General features: G+C 41.6%; 1 protein-coding gene across 1 annotated transcript in view; it reads left to right on the forward strand.

The window, feature by feature from the left end:
- MCTP2 (multiple C2 and transmembrane domain containing 2) overlaps positions 1-14,828 on the forward strand; it is a 101,459-nt gene extending 86,631 nt beyond the window's left edge. The window contains exons 20-23 of the mRNA XM_066558591.1: positions 6,916-7,025; positions 9,392-9,501; positions 11,838-11,935; positions 14,142-14,828. Coding sequence (XP_066414688.1) covers positions 6,916-7,025; positions 9,392-9,501; positions 11,838-11,935; positions 14,142-14,210 — 387 coding nt within the window. The 3' untranslated portion in view covers positions 14,211-14,828. The remainder of the gene's footprint in view (positions 1-6,915; positions 7,026-9,391; positions 9,502-11,837; positions 11,936-14,141) is intronic.
- The last annotated feature ends 739 nt before the right edge of the window (positions 14,829-15,567 follow it).

The following is a 15,567-nucleotide window of genomic DNA, read 5'->3' on the forward strand; positions in this document are numbered from 1 at the left end:
TGATACTGTGGCTTTAAGCCAAGTTATTTGGCAACTTCCAAGAAATGTTTAGTGTCTCATGTATTGGAAAAAAAACAGAAGTGGAAGAAAATCACCAAAGAATAAAAACTTAATGCCTTTAATGTAGGAAATTCTCTGTCAAAAGTAGGTACCAAAGATATACAAAGTTTGATGAACACAATTCAAAAAGACTCCAGCCGAACAAATTAAAGTCAAATCCATCCAGTAGCAAAGAGCTGACATTTTCCATTTGAGTTAGATTCAGCATGTGGAAACCTTCCGTATGGATCTTATTTGTACGGGTGGATTACGATGAAAATTGCATTAATTTTCTCCGCAGTAAAGGTCAGTAATTGAAACATGAACCAAGAGTCTATTGTGTAAGATGCTATATCCCCATACTTAGGAAAGGTCATTCAAGACAATATCATCTCATTGTTTTCTTCCCTGGAAGTATAAATAATTTCATTAGTTTTTTTTTCTTTTTCTCTTCAATACAACAATTGCAATATAATATTTCAACATCCCCTATTAAGATTGCTGAAGAGAAGTGATGGGAAGGACTTGAAAATGCCCCGTGATACACAGGGTATGTTCAGACTGACAAGGAGCATCCATGTCCTCCACAAAACTATGGGCAAGAGCACCCAGTGCAGGGGTTGCTGTGGTTTTGCTTTTCTCTTTTCCTGGGAGCCTTCTTTGTACAAGAAACTGGAAGTTAAATGGTCTCTTGTTAAATCTTATTTACACAGCAGCGTTTTCCAAGGCTGGTCTTATCCGTAGGCATCCCATAAATTGGCACAGTTCTTACATCAGTGCCATGAGCCACCCATTCATAGGTTTAGAGGTGGTGGAGAGAATGGTGGTAGAGAATTCTCCCTCTTAAGGAGAATTACCTACCTAGATGTAGGTAAAAGCCAACACTGCAACTTCTCTAAATCTCTAGAAAAATATTAAGTAGTTAAGTGACTAAGCAGGTCACTGGACCCAGAAGATGAGCCTCAGGGAGTTCTCCTCTCTTAAAAATTCCAACTGTTTATAATATTGTTAAATTTTCTTTTAAATTGGTCAGATATATGAATAGATACCTCTTTCTCCTGTACCCCAAATTCTGAAGGTCATTACCTAGATTATAGATGATGATCCAGTAGTTTTAAGTCTAATAACCATGTGATTGTTCTTAAGTCTCATGTGTTTCCAGGAGAAAGCACTTATTTTGACAAAATTTATTTTCTTTCCCTTTCCAGTTTTTAAATGAAAGATGACTGATGACTTTTTATCTCCATTCAGGATTTATTCTTGCTTCTTAAGCATGTGTTCCTCACCTGAATTGTGTTTTATTCTATTGTGACTGGTGATACTGCTTGAAAACTTGTGGCAATACCAGTGGACTTTGGGCTGCTTTACACGTCTATGAAAACGTGACCATGTACAGAAAATGCTTCTTAAACTACCTGCATTTCATGCCTGTGCATAGAGAAAGAAACTGAATTATGACCTAGAGTTTTTCACATAAGATTCTTCTTGGGCTTGGCTTAGGAGACTTTTGCTGGTCCCCTGTGTATGGATGAAATTCATCTAATGGAGGCAGAGAAAGGGCAGGCATGGCTGGACAAGGCATGGAGTGGTCATCTTCTGCCCTTCAGGGAGTGTTCCCCAGCCTGAGCTGCAGGATGATGTGCTATTTCCTTTCAAATGTGTCCTTTTAAGACCAATGCTGCTCCCCTTCATACCAGTCTGAAGTGATTCTATTGGCTCCGGTGGAATTATTCCAGATTTCACACCTTTTTAACTGAGAGCATAAATTGACCTGTATGTGTTGCATTTCCTCTATTTGGTAATTATTTCAAGTACACTTGGATCCGCTAAATTTCCACAGGCAGGCACATTTGCAGCATGGTGTTAATAAACAAAAAGATCCTGTGATGCACAGTTTCAGGGCTGCACGAGGCAGTTGCTCAGAGTTTGGCAGCCGTCCCCTCCGCGTGCCCGTCCTCCCCTCGGCACGCAGCAGACTCTGCAGCTCGGGGCAGGGCAGTGACTCAGCAAGGCACATTGCTGGGCTCCTCTCGGCAGCCTTTGGCTCCCACGGAAGGCAGGAACCAGTTCAAGGTTGCTGTGGTGACTGCTTGCAAAGCTCTGCCTGGAATTCGTTTCAGCTACCAAGAGACTGTCTGTCACTCCATGGCTGCCACCTCCCACAAGAGCTTCGTTCTGCTGCTAGACTGGAGCGTTAGTGAAGTGTTCCCTGCTGGCAACAGAGGCCAGTGGTCTGCTGTTTATGCCCAATAAAATCCTTTTGGTTTCAGAAGTTCTTCGTGGACGAGTGTTTTGGCCCTGAGATGTTTTTTGGCACAGCTTTTGCTGGACACCGGTAAGGTCTGAGTTTTGTAGTCCAGCAGAGAGCAGTTGCAAATTAAATCCAACTTTGTCTAGCTCTGCTTTTCCCTAAATAACTACAGCATGTTTTGTTGGGTTTTTTTTTTAAAGCAGAATAATAGTGGAGCAAAAAGAAATGCATGCCTGAGCTATTTTCCTTTCTTTTCCCTTTCCATCAATCTTGTTTGTTGCTAATACACTGAAGAATTAATAACTGGTACATTAGATAAATCCTGGTAAAACATCACCCTAATGTGCTTGTAGCAGCAGTAGCATAATGAGACAGCTACTGTAAGAAAGCTAATCCTGAAAGTTAGGCCAGCCCAGGGCTAGGCAGACTAATTCTTCCAATCCCTGAAGAGATTCAGGATTTTCATTCCTGACTGAGCTGCCTGTATCCTGTTTTCTTCCTCCTTTTCATTAATCCATATTTGTGTTTTCTCCTCCCCTTTTCCTCATCTTTGCCCCCAAGTGTTCCTCAGCTTTATATATTGAGTTCCCCTTGGCATGCCAGAAATCTGCTGATGAATACCACTTGTTTGAAAGTTGCATGCAAGATTTTTCTCTGCAAGTGTTTTCTATGAAATCCAAGTGAGCAAGTATTATGTAGAACTTACCCATGGCTTCAAGCCTAACTTTTCCTTGTGTGCATGTGATACTTGCAGTATACATCAGAAATACACTTAGAGAACAACAGCAAAATTTGTCTGTGCATTTGGGAGCGTTGCTTGCTGGTTTGAATGTATCCAGAGGAAAAATATTTGAAGGATAGATTTAAAAAATAGGAAACAGCTTTCTGTAAAGATGAAAGCTATTAATCATTGAAACAAATGATCAAAAGAAGTTAGGGGATCTCCACCATCCAGGCTTTGAATTCAGTAATGGATGCTTGGCTAGAGAAGAAGCGCTAATGGGTGGCATTTGGCCTTTGTTCCAGAGCAGATGATTGAAGAATTTTGCCTTCAGTGTCTTCCCCCATAACTCTTAGGATTTTCCCTCGCAAGACCAGCTCTGACTGCTGCAGCTCACCCGTTGTGAATTGCTGTGTGAGTGCTGGGGACATCCTGTCCTGGTCTGCCCCAGATTCCCACTCTTTTAAAGTCTTCAGCCTTGGGAGCCCCTCCATGCTGTGGTTGCGCGAAAGTTTCTTTTGCAACTGACCCTAAATGTCTCAGAGCAGCATGAGTTCCTTCTGGGGAAGGGAGATCCCAGAGCTGTGGTGGCTCTTTAAGTCTGTTTGTGTGTCCTGTTTAACTGTTACATATTTGAGAAATAGAAAAATCTAGGAGCATCTTCCTGTACAGCAGAGATTTGGTCTCTTCGTTTCAGACTTCAATTGGTGTATGGTAGCTGGAGACAAAAGACTTAATTTCTGAAAGAAATTAAAGACTGAAATTGCTGGGTCTTGGTTGGAGTTGTTGGTTTTTTTTTTTTCCCTCCCCTGACATGCTTAATCTTTTGTAAACCCCCTTTTGTGGTTTTGTTCAGGCAATTAATGTAGAAATGAAGGATTCTTAAATCAGGATATGCAAGGAAGAGTTGAGGTAACACACTGATTATATAATTAATTCTCAGCTGTAAATTCATTTTGATGGAGTTAATTCTTTCCCAGAGGCTGAGGACCAGTTTTGGTCCACCCACAGTGCTGTAATCAGCTAAGAAATAAAGGAGACAAAGGCCTTGAATTAATGGAAGCTATCACGACTGGTTTTAGGGAAATAATGCCAGAAATAGGCAGGATATTTCGTTTTCAATTCATGCAAAAGCTTCTGAGCTGTGATCTTAAGCTATGGGTATCCAAATCCAGTTTTCAAGCAGTATAATACATGGAGTCCAAGAGCAATCAGAAAGGAATGATACCTGGAGAGGATGGAGAAGAATTGTCTGGGTGGTGGGACCTTGCACGGATAAGAAAGTGTGTGTAGTGAAAGATGCATTTTGGATTCTTTCTTTACATTTTCTATGAACATGGTAGTGTTCAAATACAGCTCTCTCTATGACAGTGCCCATTTACTGATAAATAGGGTCCAGTGACTTTCATCCTGATGGACTCTTACTGCTTCTGACAGTGTTTTCTGAGGTGCTGGCTTCACATAGCATAAGCAACACTCCAAAGTCTAAAAAATTTGGAAAATCCCATTTGTTGTACTTCATTTGTCTGCTTCTACGTTGCTTAAGCAGTGATCTAATAATCCTGTCCATGTGTTTAGACTGCAGGTTTCCAGAACCAAACAACAATAACAAAGAAACGACGTTGACAAATTCCCAGGATTTTCAAACAGTTATGCCCATCGTGCATACACACAGTTGCAACCTATTTTTCCCTCGAATTACTAATTTTATTTACAAGGTTTTCTAATCCTAGTTTCCCTCTGCCTTTTCATTGGTTGGCCATATTTGCATCAGAAATCGAAAGCACTCTTGTCCAGGGGTGATTTTAGCATGCAGCCAGGTGAGCATGGGCATGCAGTTGTCATAACTTAGGGACTGGCAGTTTCTGGTTTATTTATTTTTATTTTATGCTCTGCTTCGTGGCTGCAGCAGGAGTTGTGTTGTGTTGTGTTGGTTAAACTGTGTTATCACCACATCTCTGAGCTCCATCGGGGATGTGTAAATGAAGTCAGCATGATGCAGGCAGAGCTGGCAGATGATCTGCCTTGCAGCTCTGGGCAGCAAGAGTAGGCTTGCCCTGCAATATCACTTCATTTAAGTGGTTTATTTACCCCTCTGCCTGAATTTGGACAGAATGAAATTCCCACTGTCTGGTTTTCCATGAGCTGCTCCTCAGCTTCTGCTTCCAAGTTTGGTGGGAAAAAAGCCAGCTATGGCCAAAGCACTGTTGTACCATTCCAGTGAGGAAATAGTTAAATATAATTTCAATGTGTCATTTACATTTGAGCCTAACGAGATTATAACTGGAGCTGTGTGAAAATGACTTTTTGGTGCTATTTTCACATAAACTGACTATTTATTTATTTATTTTGTTCTGGGGTTATTTCACACCCCAAGGGCTTCATTTTTGTTGGTTGTTTTATTAATGTAAAAATACTCATTTTCACACCCAAACGTGTGATTATTTAAAATGCTGCTTCTATTCATTGTGCACTGACTTGCAACCTAAAGGCAAATATTCAAATGTCTGGAGCTTGATAACTCCGTGGTGGTTTTGGCTGGCTTTTTAAACTCAAAAATTGCTGGGAAGAGAAATGGGCAGTAAGTAATTCAAAGTGGGATAAGGGCTGCATTCCCATGGCTGCCTGTCAGCATCCAGGGAAGGGTCACAGGTTATTCCAGCACCTTCTGCAGAGTGGTGCCCTCTCTCAGCCCCTTACAGACCCTCTGCCAGTTTGGTAATGCCAAAAATGCTGGAGCAAAAGCCCTCACCTCTGTGGCCCTGTGTGACCTTTAAATAGCCTCTGACCCTGTCCTGCATGGAGGAGGGATGTGGATGAGAACCCAGAGGCAGAATTGCAGCAGTGTTGATGCAAAAGTCTCTGGCCCTTGCTCATTCCCACCCACCCTTTCCTCTGCCTTGACTGGTGTGGGCCACGGATACAAAATGCTTTTTACCATCATCTCCCTTCTCTGGGAACAGATTGGTTAAAACACAGCTTAAAATGTTTTGTTGGTTCATTTTTTGTTTCTTTTTTTTTTTTTTTTTTTTTATTTCTAAATTCGACTGATTTTTAAGTGTCTAAATGTGATGTAAAATCAGTGTCCAGGGCTCTGCATTTTGTAATAAGTGAATGTTTTGCTGATTTCTTGCAAGAATATCTGCAACCAAGCCAATTTGCATGCCTGTATGTGTGTTAGATTGCTGGCAAAGAAATGCTGAATGCTGATAATTGTATACTGGTTTTCAAGCCTGATTTAAGTAATTTTGATTTTTAATTCATTCTGTGCTTCCTTTTTATTTCTGCACATGTGTAGTACTGTCCTGTAATGTTGCTGCCTAAAATAAGCAGTAAGAAATGAAGTTGAGATGGCCGCTGCAAAGGGAAAATGACATTTTTTCCTTTCATCCTTTTTTTTTCCCAGTAAAAGAATAAGTCTCTGTATACAGAATGCTCAAAAATATTACATTCACTATCTTGCTGCTAATTTATATACACAAACCAGCATGGCTGCGAGGGGCCTACAAAGCTCAGAAATGTGATATTTAGAAGTTCTGCACAAGAATATTTTTGTTTTTGTGGAGCACTGAGCAGCCAGCACTCCACACCAGGGGTTCTCAGCACCTCTTGTGCTTTGGCATCCAATTGTGTGAAATCCTGGTTGAGATCCTGCAGTCAGGTTGTGTTAGGAGATGAAGAAACCTCTGCCCATGTGTTGAGGAAAAGGAAGAAAATACAGGGATCTATACAAATAATGTTGGTTCTGTGTGATAAACCCAGGGTGTTTGTTCTGTCCTTCCTTCAGTGAAATACTTGAGGTCACGGATGGATCAGCAGTGCTGGAAATCTTATTTTCACCATGAGTCTGTGAACACCCTAGCAAATAATTAAAAGTTTTGGTTTTCTGGTTTCTTTTGATTAGGAATCTGAGAAAAAGGGGCTGATTGAGAGAATCCACATGGTCCAAGAGATCATCATAGCTGTTCAAAGCATCCTGGAAGAAATAGCATCGTTTGGAGAGAGGATTAAAAAGTAAGTAATAACCTTTTCTTGCTTGAGCATGATTTGAAATGAAGCAGAACCAGGAGGATCAAGGTGGAGTAATTGTCTTGCTCCAAAAATGGCTGCAAGGTGCAGCAGGATAAGCTGGCCAGTCCCACCACTGCTTCTTCTCTTACAGTCTTTTATTCCAAAACACCTTTGCAGAGCACAGAGAAGAGGAGAAGCAGTGTCCTTACTGATGCAGCTTTCATGTTTGCCTGAATTTTGCTTTTTTGTGATGGGGTGGGGAGTCATGGGTGCCACAGATGATGCTTGAAGATGTGGTCACAGAAGTATCAGGCATTTCTTCTCAGTCCCATCACAGAAAGTGGGTACTGATGGTCAGTGTTGCCTTTCCCACGCCCTCCCCATCCTGACCTGGCTGTTGGGGTCACCAGTCACTTGTGTCCCTGGCCAACACATTGATCTTCTTCTGTCTTTGCCATTTTGAGCTGTCTGCTTCCTGCTGGTGCCACGAGGAAGCCCAGAGGGGGTTTTCAGGGTCCCATGGCAGGGGGGGACACACAGAGGGTATTCCTGACCTTACAGGTCAGGAGGGAGGTGAAGAGCCTAAAAAAAAAAAATAAAAAATCCCACAGACAAACACACACAAACCTTTTATAACTCAGTCTTTATTGGAGCTTAATTGATCCATATTGTTGTCTGTTTTGAACACAAAGTGATGGTTTGTGACCGAGCCTCACTTTAATGAGGAGCTGGGTTCAAGCTAAAAATACAGCAACCACATGTGCTGTGGTGCCACACTGGACACCCCAGCTGGGGTGGAAGTGGCCCAGAGATGTATTCCAGTCTATGAACAGGGCACTGTTCTGCCCAGCTGCATGGCAGGAAGACTCCAAGCACTTAAACACTATTAATTCTTGTATTCATTTTGCTAACAATGGCCTTAAAGAACACGTTGGGTATTAATGTGGACGCCCGATGTAATTTCAGAAGGATTCTGTTGTAGCTCGGCAGTGATGTGCCATTAAAAAATTGCTATCAAAGTTTTTTTTGTAAGTGACAGACTGAATTGTGCTACAGTTTCCGTCTGTCACTCCAGTTACACAATCATAGGGAGTTTTCATAGTTTAACTCAATTGAGCTGTTTTGCTATTTTTTTTTTTTTTGCTTTAACTTAAGCTACATTGATTGATAATGATGGGTCCTCTCCCACCTATTTTTACTTAATATTTAATACGTCTATTGAAGCTTAAATGTAATTCTTGAAGCGTCCTATTAATTTTATCTGTCAAGGGAAGTTTGTCTTATTTTATAGCCTGATAAGTGGTCCAGATTCATTCTCTCTTCTTCCTACTCCCCATCATTGTGATATGATGAAGTTAGCAGGCAGATTGTGTGAAACAGAGATGCCCAGATCCATAAATCCTCCTGTGGACTAGCAGGCATCCTTGTAGTCCAGGTATCTCAACATTTGGTGCAGGGCATAGGTTTATGTCTTACAATGGCACAGGGGGAACAAAGTAATTCCAAAGATGTGTTAGCAGTGGCTTCTCACCTTCAGTCCATCATCGACTTGCAGATGAGAGGTCTGAGCGAAATAAAATCCTGTTTTTCACTGCAATGTGGCCAAAGTCTGAAATGCTGTAGTAACTGAGCCTTTCAAGAGCGCTCCTCTTGGGAAAGATCCGATGTGGATTGTTGGAATGCAGAAGCTTGGGCTGCTGCTGGCTTATTACAGCTTATCCCAGCCAGCATCCTATGCTCAGTGTAGTAAAGAATTGCTGCAAATGTAAAGATCTAGGACAAAATGTAAGTATATGTAGAGAGATTTTTTATAGAATATTATGGCCCTAATGTTACATAGAGAAATTACTCGAACTGCTCTTTCACAGTTTGGCGTCCTAATCAATCCAATGCAAGTTATTTGCTGGGGTTGACTCTGGCTACCTGCCACACCTGGGTCGTGCACTGGACACACACCTTGTGTCACCTTCACTGTGACCCAGTGGAGCTGGCTCACCCTGTCTCCAGATCAGATAATCTGCCCATGAATAATGGAGAGCTGAGTGGCCAGCAGAGATGTGTGACAAATGCCACACATAGAAGAAGAAACAAAAACAACTCACTTACATGCCTAACAACTTCACTGAGCTCCCCAGGGCTCCTCTTCTCTTTCCTTACTGTGATAGCTGCCTCTCAGGTATCTTCCTTAATCTGTTCTAGCATCCAGATGTAGCAATCTACTTATCCACCTTCCAAAGTGTCTGCAATTTACAGCATATCTGACTGCACTGAGCACTGCAAAGGGGTCATTAAATTATTATTGTGAAGCAGAGAACAGACAGTGTCCAGGAACAGAAATGTTGAGAGGGATTGTGTTTTTTTCCTTACAGCACATTCAACTGGACGGTGCCTTTCCTCTCTGTCCTGGCCTGCTTGGTCCTGGCAGCAGCAACAGTTATTTTGTATTTTATACCACTGAGGTACATTGTTTTAATCTGGGGTAAGTACTCCACTGGGTGTCATTTGTATGAGATAAATACAATATATGTCTACAGAGTGAAATCAAACAAGCTTTAAACGACCTGTTACACAGACAAACAAGTGCTGTTGCTTAGAGGTGAATAAAGATGTTATGAACTTCTTAAAATTACCATTTCTCCCCCCTGGGTTATCCGATAATTTGCTTTTCTTAGGGTTCTTTATAAGTTTCCAACAGCACCACAAGAAGAGCATTAGCCTAGATAAGCTACTTTCAGTGTTATTATTCTTCTGCAGGAAAGTAATTAGCTTCCTGGTGCTGGAGCCCTCCAGCTGGGAAATGGTAGGAAGTGGACAAGATGTGTTTGCAGAGCTGGACCATGTAGATTTGGACCCTGGGAGCCTTTTGGGTATGAGTATCCTGGCAGTCAGGACAGGCTGTGCCCAGTGGGAAACACTGAGCATCTCCTTTTGTCATGGGTCAGAAAGTATTTGTATGAAGATACATACAGAGGAGCTTTTAAAAAGTAAAACTTTCCTGGTGGCATTATGAAGAAATGTGAGGTCATATTTCACAGAAGGAGATGGCATTCAAGGGCACAGGACTAAGAGGAATGGCTTTAAACAGCAAGAGGGCAGGTTTAGATTAGATATCAGGAAGAAATTCTTTCTTGTGAGTGTGGTGAGCTCACAGAGAAGCTGTGGCAGCCCCATCCCTGGAAATGTCCAAGGCTTGGTTGGACAGGGCTTGGAACAGCCTGGTCTAGTGGAAGGTGTCCTGCCTGTAGCAGGGGGCTGGATTAAGATGGTTTTTAAGACTCCCTCCAAACCATTCTATGATTCCAGCTGCTGAAGGATTTCTACATCTCCAAATGACCTCCTGTCTTATTTAGGGTGCTAACTTTTATCTCAGCCTTGAGGTAGAGAGGTGTGGAGAGCACAGTGCAGGTAAATCCTCCCTGACCTGCAGAAGCTCAGGCCTGATGTGGCTCTGAGTTGTAGGGACCCCCTGTGACCCCTGGGGCTGGGCCATCAGCTGCTGTCTTGGCTGTAGAAAAGGGGAGGGAATGAGAAGGTGGCATTAAAAAAAAAAGCCATTCTTGGGCAACAGCAACAAAGAAATAAAGGATTAAATCAAACAAAAGAAAGGGCAAAAAGAAAGGGGAGAAATTGCTGGGAGTAAAAAGTTCAGTAACGAAATATTGTTGTTCTTGTATGGAAGACATGGTGAGTACATGAAAACTATACATCCATTCAACATCATCCAGAGTGACAGGGCCTTCAGATATGATACATGTTAAACAACTACCCTGTGGCAAGGCCTCAAAAGACCTTATGGTATTTTCTGTTTTTTAAAAATCAGGTACACAGAAAACTGTGTTGTCATTTTGCTACAAGTATATGGCTTAAAAGCTGAATCTCAGATGTGAAGCAGGTACATTTCAGGGAGAGGAGAAGGCTGGAGCAGCCATCACATTTGAAATCACTTTCAGGGAAACCACTATGAGGTTTTGGACAGGGGCATGATGGAATTGAATGCTGTATTATGATCCTCAGGGGCAACTAACATCTGAATTTTTTTGCTATTCTTTAAAATGGGTTAGCTGATTTTCTTCACCTAGAAGACCTTAAGAGAGGCAAGGGAAGACCTTATGAACTTCACAATAACATGAACATTTCAGTCCCATGGATCTTCTGTCCAGACTAGGGACCACCTCTGCCAACTGAAGCTTTTCTAAGTCCATGGAGATGGACTGCTATTGCTGCAGTTCATAAGCCTAATTATTTACACAAAGATCAAATTAAAGTAAACCTTGTGATAAGGTTTTACATTGTCCCACAGCATCATAATATGGACAGTTTGGTCAATGTGGCTCTGCAAAAAGGGGATAAGCCATGAGGGATGGGGAAGGGAAGCTTTCATTTTCTGAAGAGATGGAAGGAAAATTTTTCCCAGTTATTTTCGGAGCTTTCCAGTTGGTCGTGTAGGATAGCAGATTTAACAGCACACTTGGCTTTCATTGTGTGTATTCTCCCTATAGTATCCCCCAGAATGAATTCTTGCTGCAGTCACTTTTCACCACGTTGTTGGCAGCACATGGTCCCCAAAGTAGAGAAATACCTTTATCAGTGATGTCCTCTACTTCCTCCAGGACCCACTTGTGAGTGATTCCACGTGACAGGGAGCATGTGTGTGGCTTTAAGTCTGAGGCACTGTTTTCACACTAATTTTTACTTGTGAATTCCCTTTCCCTTTCTCACCTTGCCTGAACAAATTTAGAGGGAGGGAGTAGAAAAGGCTCGTATTATTTTGTTTGCCTTTATTTTTCTTTAATTTTTTTTTTTTTTTTATCCTAGGCATAAATAAATTTACTAAGAAGCTTAGAAATCCCTATGCCATCGACAATAATGAGCTACTAGATTTCCTCTCCAGGGTACCATCTGATGTTCAAAAGGTAGGTAATGAATGGCCACAGCCAACAGAGGCAAGGAGTGACACTGAGAGCGGCTGGGTGCTCCCTTTGGGAATACAATACCAAAGACTTTTGAATAAGGGAGATAAGGAATCTGGGGAAAATCCACAAAAGGAAGGGGAGAGAGAGCGTTAGAAGAGAGGGGAGCCCAAATCCTTTGTCAGAAGGATAAAATGATTGAGGAAAAATTATCCTGAAAAGACCTACTTAAAAATGATCTGGAAAATCACTCAGCGTGGTTACTGAGCTATGGTTTTCGTCACCTTTCTGCTCCGGTATTTGTGCAGAGGGAGGAGAAAAATAGTCTCTTTGATAGAGATAACCATCCAAAAGGATTTGCTGAATTCTCCTCTTTCTCAAGATAGGGGGAGGAATGGGGGGGAATTATTTCTGTGACATTGTGCTTGAGCTCCAGGCCTCCTTTGGACAATGCCCTGCTCATCTTTTTCTTTAAAGGAAACCCTGACATGTGCTTAAAATACTCTACAGTTGATCAGATCAATCTTCTACCATTATGGAATTATAAGTTTTAATCTAACCAGAATCTATCCTCCCTCAGTTTCAGTCAAGTCTTGTCTCTTCTCCCATTTCTTTGAAACAACAACATTGTCTTCAGCAATCTCGCCTATCTTCCTGGAAATTATTTGAACAATAAATCCTTTCGAATGTCAAGATCTGTTTATTTCTCTTGGAGGAGGGAAAATAGTCTTGCTGGGTAATGAAGCCACACAATATAAAGGATTCTTTCTTTTGTTTTCACTGTCTGGAATCTGTGTCCCCAGGCCCTGATCCTGATGCCCAGGATCCCTCTGACATTGTGCCTTTCTCTGTGGCACTTTCCCTGTGAGGTGCTGCTCACTGGGAATAAGGGGATCACAATCTTACCCATAGTGACTTGATGCTGTTGGAGACAGAAACTGAATTGCTCACGTGCAGTGTTGGGTTTTCCAACCCAAGCAGGGTTGGAAAAAGCTTCTTTATCTCAAGAGGCCACCAGACTGGTTGGTGGCAGCACTAATAACTGGAAAGAAATCTCACCATGGACTGGTGAGAGGAAAAAACACTAAGCAGGAGCAATCATAGAGCCATTAAGCTTCAGTGTATTTTTATTTGTTGTCATTGCTCTTATAGAGGCCACTGGATTTACAGTGATGGTTTGCATATGCCCTTTAAATGTTTATGTTTAAAGATAAGCTGCTTTTCTATTTATGCTTTATTTAACATTTACACTTACAACATTTCCTTGAGTGGTTTCTATCATATTGGGATCCTTTGAGCTCTCCAAGGAAAATGATCACCATTTTCTATGGGAGGAATGATAAAAGTTCCTTGGATGGGACAAAACTTGGCGTTTTCCACTAGTGCTGAAAATAGTGACAGCCACACACTTCAGGGACAAGTCATCCATGGAAGCTCCAAAGCCCTTCTGCCTGCTTTGTTCTGTGTGCTATCAATGCATTCAGCATTTCACTGGGGTGCTGCAGTGAGTTAGAAATTACTCCTATCTGTACAGTACCCCTTTACAACCACATGTCTTGGACAGAAGACAGAGGAGGAGTGAAAAAGATGGCATTTTCAGCCAAATTTTCCCCATGATTTCAGTGGGAATACTTTTGTCTCACACAACAGACAATTTGAAGATTACACCATCCTTGACAGTTTACCACACATGTTTTAATCATTATATTGTATATGAATTTGTTTTGAAAGGTGGAGGTAGCTTTGTCCAGGTTCTATTTGGAAGAATACTTTCCTTTTTTGAAATTATTAAGTATTTCAACATCCCAGGGTCTGTGTATGGTTTTGACAACTGTCATCTTACTGTCTATTGGGATCCACTTGAACTGAGACTCCTGAGAGAAGTTTATTAAACTAATAGGTTAATGCCAGAAAGATAAGAAAAACAACTCCCAAACCAAAACAAACCCAAAAAGATTTCTGAAATCAGGTAGAACCCCATGTATCTCATTAGAAAAATCTGCTTTTAATATTTTTGTTTCAAGAAATGATGCATGACTTCTCAAATCCTTCCTGCAATTAATCCCCCATGTTCCTGTGTTTAGAAAATGATTCATTACTTTTGAACCTTCCTTAGTTTCCCTGGGTTTGTCCTGGGGGAGCCATTAACACACGCTGCAGTGAGCTAGAGTTACCTAAGTGCAAACGTCATGCCTGTTTGTTTTTACAGGTGCAGCAGGCTGAACTGAAACCATCCAGCAGCTCCAGCCCCATCAGGAAGAAGCGGAGCACGCTCTAGGATGCAGCAGGGTTTGGGAATGCAGCACCTCCCTCCCTGCACACACGTGCACACACTGCACCCCTCCCCTCCCTCTTGCTTCAGAACAACACTAGAGTCACTTGCCACGGACTTTCTCGTTCTTGGAAGATGTGGTTTTTGATAAACACTTATCTTGGGTTTCTTTTCTGGGTTGTCTTTTTGGCATGGAATCCCAAAAAAAGAGCAAGGTGAAATGTGAATGATTTTGTGGGATGGGGAGGAGAATGGAAGAGGATGGTGCAACTGCACCTTTTATTTTTCTTTTTTTTTATTCCCCCCTTTGATTGTAGAGACAAGGCTGGATGTGGCAGCACTCCCTGTGTTATGTAGGAAGAGATAATTCTGCTTAGTGTAGCAGATCAGCTGAGCTGATGTGAGGAGATGCTCTGAACCAGTTTTTAACATATCCAACAGATTTACATTAAGATATGAAAGCTATTCTTTTCTGAGTTAAATCACTGTGCCTAGAAAGGTTTAAGCTCTGAATTAACGAGTCTTTGATACCCATCTTCTGTTCAAGCAGTGTACATTTTAAAAAGTTTTTTATCATAATTAGCAGAAAGAGCTAGGAGCTCCAACAGTATCTCAATATTTCATCCTGCACTTGTGGGTTTTCCTTTTTCCTTTTTTTTTTTTTTTTTTTTTTTTTTTTTTTTTTTTTTTTAAGCCCAGCCTGTGGTTAACTCTTTATATACTGGAATCATCAGAGATCCATTGCTGGCAATGGATGCATGAAAACCTTATGCCATGAAAGGATTAAGAGAAAAGGCTAACTCAGTGACCTGAAAAGACTCTGTTGGCTTGCCTTTTATAATTCCATCTCATCAGATATTTTCAGCATAGCTGTTGTTTTCCTGTCTAAATCCAGAGGGGTCAACACTACAGATCCAAGAGGAAAAGAAAAACCAACACTTTACAACCTTAAAGAAACAAGTGCTTGTGCAGAAAGAGAGCACGTGCCCAAAGAAGTGGTTGTGCAATAGGGTGCAGGCTTTGGTCCACCACTGATGTCTTCTTGCAGTCTTTCCTGGTGGTTCACAAGGAGAGGACCCAAAAGTGAAGTCAAGTGGAAACAGCAATGGAAAGACAGAAGAAAGGACCCCATTTTGTGTTCTGTGGAGAATGTGATTTTTGGCTTGCTTACCAATCTTTTAGCAATTGTGCACTTGCTTTATGTATTTCAGAAAATGAGCATTAGTCAGGTTGTTTGACTGGGGAAACTAAAACACAGAATTATGTGTAAAACCTGCTTAATTTTGCTGATACTGCAGCCCTCAGTCCTTTAGGTGCTGTGGGACATTTTGGGAGTGATTTGTCACCACAAGTCATTGGCAGC

Source organism: Molothrus aeneus, chromosome 13 (assembly GCF_037042795.1).
Source record: "Molothrus aeneus isolate 106 chromosome 13, BPBGC_Maene_1.0, whole genome shotgun sequence".
Lineage (NCBI taxonomy): Eukaryota > Metazoa > Chordata > Aves > Passeriformes > Icteridae > Molothrus > Molothrus aeneus.